The 16,388-nt window shown below is 36.7% G+C and overlaps 1 protein-coding gene across 1 annotated transcript; it reads left to right on the top strand.

Moving 5' to 3' along the window:
• Positions 1-365: 365 nt before the first annotated feature.
• Positions 366-1,076, top strand: LOC125873897 (uncharacterized). The gene has a single exon (XM_049554727.1). It carries the CDS (start codon positions 366-368, stop codon positions 1,074-1,076), a length of 711 nt encoding a protein of 236 aa, XP_049410684.1.
• Positions 1,077-16,388: the final 15,312 nt, after the last annotated feature.

Below are 16,388 nucleotides of genomic sequence, written 5' to 3'. Positions count from 1 at the left end.
GATACTTTTAAGCAGGCAGCCAAAGAAAGAGGGTTATTAGAATCAGATAACAACATTTCAGAATGTTTACGCGAGGCTGTTACCTCAAGATGCCTGCCGCCCTTCGATGATTGTTTGAAACAATCTTGGTTCATTGCAACCCAACGGATGTCAGATGTCTCTTGGACACATATTACGGGGATATGTCTGAAGACTTTCAAAGGAGCCATTCAAGCACAACAGACGCACAAATCCAATGTACCTTCAAAAGTATTAACTATTACTTAGAGTGTATGGGACAAAGTGTGGACAAATATGACATCCCTCAGATCAAACAACAAGCACTTCAAACTGAACCACATGAATGTAGAGAAATAATATAAGAAATGTCCGTTAAAGTGCCAGCTGAAGATGTTGCCGCTCAATCAAAATTGAATCAAGAACAAGCGCAAGCTTACAATACCATTCTTGAAAGGGTCAACTCAGAAACACCGGGGTTATTCTTTGAGGATGGGCCTGGGGGAACCGGAAAAACATTTATATATCGTGCGTTACTAGGAAAGGTTAGATCAGAAGGTATGATAGAATTAGCATCTGCAACCAGTGGTGTAGCAGCAGCAATATTGCTTGGAGGTCATACGACACAGTCAAGATTTGGCATACCACTACAAGCTGATGAGACAACAATGACAAATATGTCAAAACAAGGTGGGGGAGCTAAACTAATTAGACAAGAAAAATCAATAATATTGGACGAAGCACCCATGGCTAAGAGACACACAATTGAAACAGTCGACAGAAGCTTTCGCGATATAATGGATAGCGACATACCTTTGGGAGGGAAAGTCATGGTATTTAGAGGGGACTTTCATCAAGTTTTGCATATTGTACCAAAATCTACACGCGCGGAGACGGTAAATGCAAGTTTGGTTAGGTCGTATTTGTGGCCTTTAATGGAAAAGATTCAACTATCAACAAATATGCGAGCAAGAGTAGATACAAGTTTTACTAACTTTTTTCTTCTAGTTGGAAATGGGGAAGAAACCACAATAAAGGATAATTTAATAGCACTTCCAGAACAAATGACTGTACAATAAACACAACATGGTAATCCAGAAGAAACCTTGATCAGGGAAATATTTCTAGCCCTTCAACAAAATTACAGTTGACTATATAACGGAACGGGCAATCTTAACAAGTAGAAATGAATTTGTAGATAATCTAAATGAAATGCTGATTGGGAAATTCCCTGGAGAAACAAAAACGTATATTAGTTTTGACTCAGTGGAAGATGATACCAACAACTATTATCAAGAAGAATACCTCAACACCTTAACACCAAATGGACTACCACCCCATAGGTGCATTATCAAATATGTCTAAACTTTTTTAAATGTCTTATTCTGTTACTTCATAGCGCAAAAGATAAATCAACAAATATGCTCTTCTAAATGCATAACAATTAATGAATCTTTACAATTAGCATATTAGGTTAGTGCTGAAAGAAAATGCGCCAATCATGCTGCTGAGAAATCTAGACCCCTCAAATGGATTATGCAATGGGACTCACTTAATTTGTAGAGGATTTGACAAGAATATCATACATGCCAAAATAACAACAGGTCAATATGCAACAAAACAAGTGTTTATTCCAAGGATACAACTATCACCACCGGATAATGAAGGATATCCTTTCAAATTTATTCGGAAACAATTTCCAATACGTCTATGTTTTGCAATGACAATAAATAAAGCACAACGTCAAATAATATCGAATGTTGGATTGTACCTACCACAACATGTCTTCTCACATGGTCAACTGTACGTAGCACTATCGAGAGGAATATCTATGGCGACAACAAAGGTATTGGTCATGACTGAACAACCAGAATGGTACAAAGGGACATACAGAAGAAATATTGTGTACAAGGAAGTTTTAGGCGAGATTTGATAAATGCTAAGAAATCGAAGCAATCAGAGATGGGAAAACTAAAACATAAAATGAATCAAATGAAAGATTATTCATATGTATTCAAATGTTTAGTGGACGGGACAACTATATGAACAACACCATAGAACGAACTAATATGACATTACAGTTCTATATATTCTATTATGTAATTATACACTTACATTATAATACACTATTTAAACGGGACATGTTAAACATGACAGAACAGAAGTAACAGACAAAACTGTTAATTCCTGCAGAATTAATTCAAAACAAGTGTCGTAGCAACAAATATAGGATACTACCATTGCCTGCACATGCCTTACAACACAAAGCTAACTTGCACGACACCTCGCTAAATATATGGCGTAATTAATAATAACATACAAAGTCATATTACAAACAACTCAAATATACATTGACACTAAACTTCGCCATGTATAAGGAGATGAAGACTTCACATACACGTCAAAGACACTTGCACATAAACTTACCATACCCCTTTCCACAGTAACAAAATAATTCACAGAGAAACGTGACTTCAAACTATCACATGCGACAACCAATTCATTTTCATTGTTGAATCAACCTCAACACGACGAACCCACATGCAACACACGTGTGGTGAATCTAGTACTACCTTAAAAGCATGAACTCCCTAAATTGAATGTTAAATTACTATAATACCCCAAACTTAAAACACCCAATTTATTATATATACTATATTTAATATTATATTTATATACACTATATTATATTAAAAGCAGACACCTTTTCACATTGATGGGTAGTGACTTTTCCGAAAGGTTGTGAATTTTTTTAATAGAGTTGTGACTTTTTTGATGAGTTATGACATTTCCGAAAAGTTGTGATATTTCTGAAGGGTTGTGACTTATCTGAAAAGACACGATAAGTATATTTTCATACTATCCTTTGTTTTCTATAAATAGAGGGGGTTTCTCACACTTTTAAACTACAAATTTTGTAAGTTTACTTTTCTTCTACTTATAACAAGGAAGATTGTGAGAGTTGTTCGATTATATATGCAATTACAATATTTTTTTGTGGGTAAATAATATAGATCAATAAAAATTGATTCAACAAGGAGAAACAAAGACCGCCTAAGCCAATGAGCACGTTTGTTCTTTCAGATGACATTGAAAAGATTAATATAGATTAGTCATCTGAAGTTCTTTTTTTAGATTTCCCCTTTCTTGAACTTGCTAAGCCTCCTCTTGAAAGCATTCACGTAATTAATGTCTACTCCGAAGTCACGCTTATCATCTTCGTGAATGTCCTTTGGAGTATGCTTTCGTTATGATTCTCATATTTTGGAGCAACTATTCCAGCTATTAAACCAACTGTTTCTTGACGATGTGACAACACTCATCCTTTTACGGACATATGTGATCGTTATTGAAAGACCTCACTCGAAAAATAATTAATTTATTCAAACATGATGATTTGAATATCCATTGACACTCCTCAGACATACTACTCAAAAAATAACCGCATACAAAGGCATTACAATAGCTGAGGCTACCAGATACATGCTTAATTACATAAGATACAAACTAATGAAACTTAACACTTTCATGAATTCACTATAACGCTACTCACAACAAACCTGGGATATATGCCCAACTAATCATTTATGCTACCCAAATTATCGCTCATTCGAGATACTTATTATTTATACGAGATACACATATAAAATCTCTAGACGTTTTTCTCATGTATACGTACTACATTATTTTTCAGGGATAATTGTTTAACAAAATATACACAAAATTCGTTACTATTAAAAGTTAGGTCGTTTAGTCGTCCGAGATACACTATTAAGTTATGGCACATTTATTTTCATATATTTTCTCAACATTATTATATTAGATACACGCTTAATAAGAAATAGATGCTTTAAAATTTATCACATTTAAACATTAGATTATTACTTTTAAATGTGGTATAAATTATTTGTCCAAGATACATATTATTTGTTCGAGATACACACTATAAAATTATGACTCCTGAAGAAGACATATTCTAACAAATGAGGTAATTTAATTTAATATAAAGGAGTACTTAAAAGTCAAATATGAACAACCTTAAAATTTATCTTTCTAAATATGAATGAGGAATAAAATCTTAAAGAGAAAATACATATAATAGAAATTGAATTCGAAAATAACATATAAGCAGTAAAAGAGATTATTAGTTAGTGGCTAAAATTTTTCACTCCTAACATGTTACCAATTCTCAAAAAAAAAAAATCACTGCTGACTCCACCAATATTTCCATTTTATAATTCAAAACTATTATAGATAAAAAATTTATTACCATAATAATAAACAAACATGCAACGACGTTACCAAAAACTAATATATATATATATATATATATATATATATATATATATATATATATATATATATATATAAGAACTGGAGTTGTGTGACATTATACAGTGGTGTTACGCTGAGAAACAAACTGATCTTTGGAAATACAGTATCCCATATCAATGCTGTTGTAACTCCATTGTTTTGATGATCCTAACAAACAATGGGTCTGGTCCCATGAGTGGCGTATGTTCCTGGACAAATGGGGAATAATTGTAAAGCTGCCAACACTCTTACGGTTGGTGAGGAAGGGAAAAGAGGACAGAGCTCTCAACCAATGGGATCACATTAGGTTGTTTCGATCAGAGGATAATATACCTTTGTTAATAAGAAACTACCTAGTCCAACATCCAAGCTACTCAAGAAAAAACTGTCTTTTGTCTTTCTCAAGAAAACAAAAGGCTTTCAAGAACTGCAAGCACCACAAAAAAAAACTAGATTTGGGAAGGTTTAATTGACAGGATTACTATAACCCCCCCTAAATAATATTTAATGTGGGGGTTAGTTTAACCTCTACAAATTTTTATTATTAAGTTGCAGCAGTCCTAAGTGCTGATTTTTTAATTTTTATTTTAAAAAAGGCGCATACTTTTTTTCTCACTCTAAGCTTACTCTAGCACCCATTTCTCCCTCAGTACTCTCTAAGCTCAACAGTAACATCTCGCAATTGGAAATAACTAAGAAGAAGCTAATAATTGGAAGTAGACATTTTTGGAAAGAATGAAAATCTGGAAATTTGTGTTAGGAAAAGTTGAGTTTTGGTCAACTTCAAACGGCCATAAGTCCTAGATCAAGATGATTTACCTGTACTTCAAAACATGGTTAGAAATCTCTTGGAATTATCTTTCCAACGCCACCAAGTTTGTGCGATTCCGAGTTCGTATGAGTAAGTTATGTCCTTTGGAATTTGGGCTGTTGAATTAAGGAAAGTCTAATCCGGATTTTGGAAGGGTAATTTAGTCTTTTCCTTACCTAATTATTCTAATTCATTTTTAGGAGTTTAATTGGGGTAAAGTCAGATTTTAGTCAGTTTTAGAAAAGTTAATTTTCTCTAGGGCTTGGAGAAGAGGAGAAAAGAGGAGAAAGGAGAACGTCCAAGATTCGTCGATTTCGTCAAGGGTAACTTGTGGATTTCGTCGGGTATGATCCCTAAAAGGTATGTGAGATCACATAGCATTGGGTTAGTTCACCCACGTGCCAATCATGATTCAATTCAGCAAAATATGTGTGATTTGAAAGTAAATCCTTTGAGTTCTTGATGAAATTCGTTTGAATTCTTGTGGGTTGTTCTGTTGAAGTTTCTTGCGATTTGATTCATGTTTCCGAGTGTAATTTTGGTTTGAATCTATCATATATTGAGGTTATAAATGATCCTAAGTGTTTGGGGGAAAGAACCATTGAAGTTTAGAGGGGTTAGAGTAGAAAAACAGAGAAGAAAAGTAGTCTAACANGTCGCACCAACCAGCACGCCCCAAAGCAGTCCCTGAATGTGGGGATCTGGGGCGACGCACCAGCCAGAGTGCCCCAACTTGGTCCCTGAATCTCAAGGGCCGTCGCCCCGCGCCTCTCAGAGCACCAAGGACGCCAGTTCTTCCCATTCTTCCCTCATCCTTTCCTACTTCTTCCTTAGCAATGTACCTATGTTTTCTAGTTGATTCTAACACTCTAAGGTACATCTAAACATCATGAAATCATCCATAAACATGATATCATGAACCTTGAATCCATAATCCAATTCAAGGAAAGTTAATATCAAAGTCAAGGGAAGTCAAGAGTCAAGTTAAGATAAGTTCTTAAAAGTTTTTCAAAAGCCATTTTTTTTTTCAAATGTTTAACTTTGTTTTAAGACTTAAAGTTCAAGTTGAGTAAAGTATATGGGGTCTATGTATTTCAAAAGGGTTTAAAATGTTTTCACATTTAAACAAGAAAGGAAAACATTGATTTCCAAAGAGCATTTGAGCTAGTTTTCAGAAAAGAGTAAATGCTTTCATAATTAAGCAAGAGGGGAAACTTTGATTTCCAAGATTACCTTTGAGCTAAGTTTTGAGCAATTATCTCAAATCACAGAAAGAAGTATGTTATAAACATAAAGATCTAGTATATTTTGGGAGTAGTATTGAGCACCAATATGGGGAAGAGTTCATACAACTATAAGCCCCCATAAACCATGTAGCCATCATGGGTAGTAAAGGTCATACTTTTTAGATTAATCCTTTTCGCATAGACTAGTGGATCCACTTAGTAATTCAGGTCCTATACCTTCAGCAGTGTATAGGATGCGCTGGCAGTGTGAGGGAGATCGTTGTATCATCACAATAGCTCTTATGTGATGGTTGTCGGTTAGGGAAACTCCCATAACATTATTTTGTATCTTTATATACATCAGATATATTTGTATTTTCATATACAAGCAGAGTTCATATTGTATTATTGCATACATACAGAGTTGTTATTGTATTTCTAAATACAGAGAGTTGACATCATGTTTTTAAACAACTTTTCCTTATATTGCACTTTCTTTTAAATTGCTTTATATTTAAATGAGTCCAGTTATGTTGAGTTAGGTTGAGCCAGGTAAGTTCTTCAGATTCTTTTTCAAGCCTTTGTTATGTTTAGAATTCCAACTCGCATACTCATACATTCAATGTACTGATGCCTGTTGGCCTGCATCGTCTTATGATGCAGACGCAAGTAACTAGGATCGGTCACTCCAACATCAATTAAGTTAGTAGTCTTTTGGTCTTTTACTATTTCGTTTAACCCCTAAGGTACGTCGTTTAGACCCTAAATCATGAGGTATTAGTTAGTTTAAGCCTATAAATATAACTAGAACTTATCCAAGTCAAATCATTAATAAAAACTTAGAAAAATTAGAAGCATGAGAGGAGAAAAAGGTCAAGAACCCTAGTTCAAGAATACAACAGCTTTTTTCAGTTCCAGCCCAGAAATCAAAGGATTTCCCCGTGGAATTCGTCACCAGGTATGTGGGATTTCACTAGTGGGTTCCTTTCGCCCATTGGGTCCCTAGAATTCAGTTAGTTTCTTGATTACCTTATTATGAAAAGACCTAGGGTTTCTAGAATTACCGCAGATCATCATGAATTAGTTATTAACATGTTCCAAATAAGATTATCATGTTATTACATCATTTCTCGCATGAATTTCAGAACCCTAGCTATATATTTCTTTAGTTCCTAAATTACACATGCTAGGTCAGATATCTCAGTTATTCAGTTATAGATGCCACAGTTATTAATGCATCATTATCAGATTAATTGTTGCATTCTCAGTTTGCATGTTAGTTTTGAGCTATCCAATATTTTGCAGAATTTAGTCACAACCATTTAACCACTTAATTCATTGGGAGTAGCATAATACCGAGTTGGACTAGGGTTAGCGTACCTATATAGTCCCAGAACTACGAGCCACGTAGGTGTAAGTCCTCTTTGTGGGCTACATCAGTTTAGTAATCACGCCAACATGCCTCTATACCTCTGGCAGGGTATATTGGGTCCTCTCAATAGGGCGTATACATCGGACTCTACATTTAGCTCAAGTTGTTTTATTTTCGGTTAATAGTAGCTCCCACAACTTAGTCAGACTCTATTGCATTGACCACATTTACAGTTCATTCAGTATTTAGTCAGTATGTTACAAATTGGTCATTGCATTCAGTTAGCTCAGTATTCAGCATCTATATCATGTCCAGATTATTTCATTGCTTTATTGCTTTGTTCAGTTATATGTTTTTCACCTTTACTCTATCCTGCATGCTCAGTACCTTTCAAGTACTGACACATACGTGCGCTACATCTTCTCATGATGTAGGTTTAGGTTCTCAGCATGCAAGTCACACTTTTGTCGGTTCCCGATCTTCAGTTCAGAAACATAAGTGATGAGTCCTCATTCTTTGAGGACTAGTGACATGTTTATCTTTATCGCTTTTAGACCTTTAGTTTCAGATTTTCTAGGCCTAGTTGGAGCATGTCCCAACACTTCTAATCAATTTAGGGGCTTATTTAAGACATAGTTAGATTCAGCTTAATATTGAGTTAATATCTTCTATGCATTAAACTCATCAGTTTTCATTTATCTCAGTTATAGTATATGGGTATTCCCCATCTTTTCATTTTTATTTATGATTTAGCTTCCGCATCAGTTTATTGTCATTAGTATGCTCATGATTATACCAGCAGGGTTAACTTGGGATCACTTGTGGTCCTAGGTCCCGTGTTCGCGTCTCGGGCGTAGCTCGGGGCGTGAAAAACTTGGTATCAGAGCATTAGGTTTAAGTGTCCTAGGATGTCTGAAAAGCCATAATAGGTAGAGTCCTTTTCATGGATGTGTAGTGCGCACCACATCTAATGAGAGGGAGGCTACAAAGTGTTAAAGGAAATCTTCATTTTCTTGTTACTCTTATCGTGCGTAAGGTATGATCTCTAAGGGTTATCGATCTTCCAGGAGTTCCTCTCGAAAGGGAAATCATCTTTGGAATAGATCTTCTTCTAGATATCCAGCTTATCTCTATTCCTCCTTACATAATGGCTCCAACTGAGGTTAAAAAATTGAAAGACCAGTTGAAAGACCTGCTAGATAAGGGCTTTATCAGACCTATTATTTCACCATGGGGTGCACCAATGTTTTTCGTAAAGAATAAAGAAGGTTCTCTCAAAATGTACATTCACTATAGGAAGTTGAACAAGGTCGCAATCAAGAATAAGTATCCCATCCCCAGGATTGATGACTTATTTGACCAACTTTAAGGTGCTAGTAATTTCTCAAAGATAGACCTTAGATAAGGTTATCATCAGCTTAGAGTCAGATATGGTGACATTCCAAAGACAGCCTTCAGAACTCGGAATGGTCATTACCAATTGTAGTTATGTCATTTGGACTAACCAATATTCCTGCAGCTTTCATTGATTTGATGAACAGAGTGTTCAAGTAGTACTTAGACTTGTTTGTTATCGTCTTTATTGAAGATATCCTCATTTACTCTAGGAATGAGGAAGAACATGCAAGTCATTTGAGAGTTGTTCTGCAAACTCTCAAAGACTGCCAGTTATTTGCAAAATTTAACAAGTGCGAGTTTTGGTTAAAATCAGTTGTTTTCCTTGGGCATGTTGTGTCTAGTGAAAGAATTCGAGTAGATTCCCAGAAGATAGAAACAGTGAAACAATGGCCCAGACCTACCTCTGCTACAGAAATCAGAAGTTTCTTGGGTTCAGCGGGCTATTACAGTCGGTTCTTGGAAGGATTTTCATCCATAGCCTCACCATTGGCTAGGTTGACTCAGAAGAAGGTTAAGTTCCAGTGGTCGAATGATTGTGAGAAAAGCTTCGCAGAATTGAAAACTAGGTTGACTACACCTCCTGTTTTAACTCTACCAGAGGGTTTAGATGGTTATGTGATATATTGTGATGAATCCAGGGTCGGCCTAAGTTGTGTGTTGATGCAGCGAGGTAAGGTTATAACTTATGCTTCTAGACAGCATAAGGTACAAGAAAAGAATTATCCAACTCATGACCTCGAGCTTGCAGTTGTGGTGTTTGCACTCAAGATTTAGAGACACTACTTGTATGGTGTTCATGTAGATGTGTTCACAGACCATAAGAGCCTCCAGTATGTATTCACCTAGAAAGAGTTGAATCTTCGCCAGAGAAAGTGGCTTGAGTTCGTCAAAGATTATGATATGAGCGTGCATTACCATCCAGGTAAGGCAAATGTAGTAGCAGATACTCTTAGTAGATTATTCATGGGTAGTGTAGCATATGTTGAGGAAGAAAGAAGAGAGCTAGCAAAGGATGTTCATAGACTTGCTCGCCTAAGAGTTCATCTTATGAGCATATCATATGGTGGTGTAACGGTTCAAAATGGGGCAGAATCTTCTTTGGTAGTAGAGGTTAAGGAAAAACAAGATAGTAATCCAGTCTTGCTTGAGCTTAAGGGTGCAGTCCACAATCAGAGAGTGGAAGTTTTCTCCCAAGGGGGAGATGGTGTGCTTCGCTACCAGGGTCGATTATGTGTTCTTAATGTGGGCAAGTTGAGACAACATATATTTGAAGAGGCCCATAACTCCATATTTTCTATCCATCCAGGCGCCACTAAGATGTAACGCGATCTGCAGGAAGCCTATTGGTGGAATGGTATGAAAAGATTGATAGCAGACTTTGTGGCTAAGTGCCCCAATAGCCAGCAAGTCAAGGTAGAACATCAGAGACCAGGAGGCATGACTCAAGAGATTGACATTCCTACTTGGAAGTGGGAAGTGATCAACATGGACTTCATCACAGGTTTATGTCGTACTCGCAGACAGTATGACTCCATTTGGGTGATTGTTGATAGGGTTACTAAGTCTTCTAGCTTTTTGGCGGTCAAGACTACAGATTCGACGGAAGATTACGCCAAGATTTGCATTAATGAGATTGTGAGGTTGCATGGGGTTCCTTTGTCTATCATCTCAGATAGAGGTGCTCAGTTTACCTCTCATTTCTCGAAGTCATTTCATAAGAGTCTTGGTACTCAGGTTAACCTTAGCACAACATTTCATCCACAGATGGATGGTTAGGCAGAGCGTATCATTCAGACCTTAGAGGACATGTTGAGAGCTTGTTTGATCAACTTCAAGGGTAGTTGGGATGATCACCTTCCCCTTATTGAGTTCGCCTACAACAATAGTTACCATTCCAGCATTCAGATGTCCCCTTATGAGGCAATGTATGGGTGCAGATGTAGATCTCCAGTTGGTTGGTTTGAAGTAGGTGAAGCAGCCTTGATAGGACCAGATTCAGTCCTTAAGGCTATGGAGAAAGTGGAACTCATTAGAGATAGACTTAAGACTGCTCAGATTCGCCAGAAGTCTTATGCAGATGTGAGAAAAAGGGAACTAGAGTTCCAAGTTGATGATTGGGTTTCCCTGAAAGTGTCACCTATGAAGGGGGTGATGAGATTTGGCAAGAAAGGGAAGCTCAGTCCCAAATATATAGGCCCTTACTAGATCTTGAAAAGGATTGGTACAGTAGCTTATGAGTTAGAGTTGCCAAAAGACTTAGCAACAGTGCATCCAGTCTTTCACATTTCTCTTTTGAAGAAGTGTGTGGGTGATCATGCATCCCTAGTGCCATTAGAGAGTGTTGCCGTGAAAGATAGCCTTTCTTATGAGGATTCTCGATTGTCAGGTTAGAAGGTTGAGAAATAAAGAAGTCGCTTCAGTCAAGGTTTTGTGGAGGAGTCAGTCAGTAGAGGGAGCTACTTGGGAAGCAGAAGCAGCCATGAAGTCCAAGTATCCTCACCTCTTTCCTTCCGATTCCATTCCAGCTTGAGGTAATAGTTCCTCTTCAGTTTTCAGTCATTTATGTACAGATTTAGTCTTAGAATCATGTTCCTTCAGTTTTTACTTGCATTTTCAGCTTATTTGTATGTCCTTGGAACTCAGTTCAGTCAGAAATTTAGTTCTCAGTGTTTAGTGGTAGGGGTTGCAGCCCTTTCCCTCCATTTCAGCTAATTTAGTCTTCATTCGAGGACGAATGGTATCAAGGGGGAGATAATGTAACACCCCGTATCCAAAAATAGACCAGATTGCAAATTTCTGGTGTTGTAGGTGGCATTCATGAACACCATCCATGGACTGTAGGAGGACCTACGGTTCGTCCTGCAGGTCCGTGGTTCGTGTCAGCAAACTCCCCTAGAACTCAGCTAGAAATTCGGCCAAGTGTTGACCCACGGCCGGACCTACGATCTGTAGGTCAGGTCACGGACTGTGGTTCGTGTCCGTGGATCGATGCCCCTAAAACCCAGCTTCAGTCCCAATTAACGGTTGACCAGCACGGACCGTCATTTGATGCACAGTCCGTAGGTCTGACCGTCGGTGAGGGTAGCAGCCAGTTAGATGAAAATTGTGATTGGGTCGACTTCAAATAATAATAACTCTTAGCACAAAATGAATTTTGCGTCCCATGACATATTATCCGATAGATAATTGAACCCTCTTTCCAACGCCACCGACTTTAATAAAATTCAACCTTTGAGTAAAAAGTTATGCACGTTTCAGTGAAGCCTTGTCGGGCAGACTCGATCGAGGACTCCAATTGACGGACCGTCGATTGACCTACGACCTGTCAGTCCAATCCGTCGGTCACTCCGACAGCAATTAAGTTAGGGGTCTTTTGGTCTTTTACTATTTCATTTAACCCCTAAGGTACGTCGTTTAGACCCTAAATCATGAGGTTTTAGTCAGTTTAAGCCTAGAAACATAACTAGAACTTATCCAAGTCAAATCATTAATTAAAATTTGTAAAATTAGAAGCAAGAGAGGAAAAAAAGGTCAAGAACCCTAGTTCAAGAACTCAACAAGTTTTCTTCAGTTCCAGCCCAGAAATCAAAGGATTTCTCCGTGGAATTCATCACCAGGTATGTGGAATTTCACTAGTGGGTTCCTTTCGCTCATTGGGTCCTTAGAATTCAGTCAGTTTCTTCATTCCGTTAATATGAATAGACCTAGGGTTTCTAGAATTACAGTAGATCATCATGAATTAGTTATTAACATGTTCCAAATCAGATTATCAAGTTATTTCTCAATTTATTGCATGAATTTCAGAATCCTAGCTATGTATTTCTTTAGTTCTTGAATTACACATGCTAGGTCAGTTATTCAGTTATACATGCCTCAGTTATTAATGCATCATTATCAGATTAATTGTTGCATTCTCAGTTTGCATGTTTAGTTTTGAGCTATCCAGTATTTTATAGAAATTCAATCATCACCAGTTAACCACTTAATTCATTGGGAGTAGCATAATACCGAGTTGGACTAGAGCTCAGCGTACCCATATAGTCACAGAACTACAAGCCACGTAGGTGTAAGTCGCCTCTGTGGGCAATATCAGTTTAGTGATCACGCCAACATGCCTTTATACCTTTGGCAGGGTATATTGGGTCCTCTCGATGGGGCGTATAAATCGGACTCCACATTTAGCTCATGTGGTTTTATTGTCGGTTATTAGTAGCTCCCACAGTTCAGTCACACTCTATTGCATTGACCACATTTACAATTCATTCAGTATTCAGTCAGCATGTTATGAATTGGTCAATGCAGTATTTAGCATCTATATCATGTCCAGATTATTTTATTATTTTATCATTTTGTTCTGTTATATGTTATTTCAGTTTTACTTTATCTTGCATGCTCAGTACCTTTCAAGTACTGACGCATACGTGCGCTACATCTTCTCGTGATGTAGGTTCAGGTTCTCAGTATCCAGCTCACGCTTAGGTCTGTTCCCGATCTTCAGTTTAGCAGCATCAGTAGTGGGTCCTCATTCTTTGAGGACTAGTGACATGTTTATCTTTATCTCTTTTAGTCTTTTAGTTTCAGAATTTCTAGACTTAGTTGTGGCATGTCACAACTTCTAGTCAGTTTAGAGGCTTATTTCGGACAGAGTTAGATTCAGCTTAGTATTGATTTAATATCTTCTTTGTATTAGACTCATCAATTTTCATTTATCTCATTTATAGTATATTGGTATTCCCCATCTTTTCATTTTTATTTATGATTTAGCTTCCGTATCATTTTATTATCTTTAGTATACTCATGATCATGCCAGCAGGGTTAGCTTGGGATCACTTGTGGTCCTAGGTCCCGTGTCTGCATCTCAAGGGTAGCTCGGGGCGTGACAATTAGGATGTTGTGGGGTTTGTCCTAACATCCATCTCAATTATTTTAGAGGCTTCATAGATAGTTAGACAATTAGTTATGAGTCTTTTAGCTTTGTATTTCAGATGTTTTACTATGAGACTTGAGTAGCCATTTTGGCCAGTTGAATGCTCCTTTTGAGACATTCTAAGTTTATTTCACAAGTTCTTTATTTAGACTATTTTTGTGTTTTAAGTCTTTCGTTGAGTAAGTAAGCCAAGCCAAGGGTTCACTTGGGCCAGCAATGGCCTTCGAGTGCCAATTCGGCTCAGGGTGTAGGCTCGGGGTGTGACATCAACATTTCTCTCTCACCCTCTAAGCTCAACTTTTCCCTCTCTGTAAAAGTTCTTATGTCTCACTCTCGTAGCTCTCTCTTCTCACTCTCACACTCTTGACCCATTCATTGAGATTTAGGTTTTGGCATACAATTTTTTTGAGAGAAACACAACTCTTCATCTCGTATCTCTTTGGTAAATTTGATTTCGTCAAGTTTTGGAACACCGATATACTCATTTAAGGTATTTATCTTCCTAATTTGTTTGATTTTTCTCTTTAAATTTTAGTTTACATCTTCTATTATCTTACATGTGGGATTTTGAATCTTTGAGAGCAATTTGTAGTGAAAAAAAGTTTAAAACAAGTTATTTTTTGGAATTGCTGGTTTGGGGAATTTATGGCCAACAGTATTTAGACTGGATTTGAACTCCCGAAGAAAGTGAAATTTTATGGCTAAAGCGTTTGAGAACATGAACGGACTCATTGGATAACCACCAAATTGACTTTAGTCAAGTAGAAAATTTTGTGTGAAACTCAATGATTAAACAATTATCTCATATGTAAAAAAAAAAACAGTTGATCTCATATTATTTTTGTTATTCTTGCTAGTTGTATTTAACATACTTCTAATCATATATTTCAGTTTTTGTTTACTTGTTAATTTGATTGGGCTTCTTTTATGGTGCAGGGAGAATTTTAGTACTTATATAATTGCCTTGCGAGCCTAAATTTGTTTGAAAATATGAATAAACTAATTTGAAACTGAATGATTGAACAGTTAATCTCATATTTTTGTCACAAAATTTTTGTCATTTGTCTCATAGTTAATCTCATATTTATCATTTGTCTTCTTACTCATGGTCTTTCAAGGTTTGCTTTGCTAGCTTCCACATGACACCTGCTTATTTCGGTACTAACAACCAGAAGCTTCAAATGGGAATTTCACAGACAGTCTAATGACTTGCAAGCAGACACTAAAGGTTGTTTAGAAAGGAGTTGGCAACAACAATCTATGAATCACAGATATACCACAAATGAATTCTAGGAGTTTCATTTACTGATATAGCACAAATAAAAATTGAGATAAAAGTTAGAATACAACAACTCAAGTGTACAAAAAGAGCTCATAGTCATAGATAGGGGTATTTATGGATTAGTTATCGGTTGGATTGTCATCAATTAGGGTCAATTGTTTAGTTATTAATCATAGATGAAAATAAAATCAAAACACAAGATATGGAATAGAAAATCAAATTAATTAGCAAACAAGCACCTGCCAACTTCACCTACGATAATGTACCTTTTCCTTTCAAGTTGAATTTTCACCAACAGAGGAGAAAATGAAATGAAAACCAGAAGAGCCAACAACTGAATCATGCCCGAAATTGATTCAATTAAATCCAACAATATAATTCTTCTATCCCTTCAATTATTATCTGCACCACCTTTATTCCACCATACAACTTTTAGTGCTATCGTTTATTTTGGGTCTAGACCTGCAAGGCTTTAAAAACGTCACTAGATTAGTGTCATGAGGTCTGCTAACTTTTATACCTAATAACACTCATGTGTTTTGTCGATGTGGAGTTCTTATACTAAGCTGGGAAGTGACATAAACCACCTCTTGTAATATATATATATATATATATATATATATATATTCTACGTTGCCTTTTCAAACCAAACAACAGTTCGTTCCGCTAATGATATTTTTTGTTTTGCCCTAGACCCACCCAACTTTAAAACGCGCAGCTAAAGTGTAAGATCTTACTTATCATGTGTTTTTTTGTCGATGTGGACTTCTTATCCAAAGGAGATGTGTCACAAACACCCTCTCTTATGGACTCAACGTCCTCGCTAAGGTTTGCACCACCATTGTTATTTTCCCCACCACTTGAGATTTGTCAAGACCTAGCAAAGATGTTTGCCTCACCTTATTGGAATTTGGCTAAACTTAGGTTAACTTTAGCTTGCATCGACACAGTTAACAAAAAAGTTACTCTAATACCATCTATAATTGCCTAACCCACTAGTTATATTGTTCTATCTGGGAATAGACCTGCACAACTTTTAAAGGCATCATTAAAGTACACGG

Source organism: Solanum stenotomum, chromosome 8 (assembly GCF_019186545.1).
Source record: "Solanum stenotomum isolate F172 chromosome 8, ASM1918654v1, whole genome shotgun sequence".
Classification (NCBI taxonomy): Eukaryota; Viridiplantae; Streptophyta; class Magnoliopsida; order Solanales; family Solanaceae; genus Solanum; species Solanum stenotomum.
Note: the sequence above shows the minus strand (reverse complement) of the source record. Positions and strands in the feature narration are given on the sequence as shown.

Excerpts from the sequence above, each read along its gene's own strand:
- LOC125873897 (XM_049554727.1), top strand. The coding sequence starts at position 366 with ATGTCCGTTAAAGTGCCAGCTGAAGATGTTGCCGCTCAATCAAAATTG.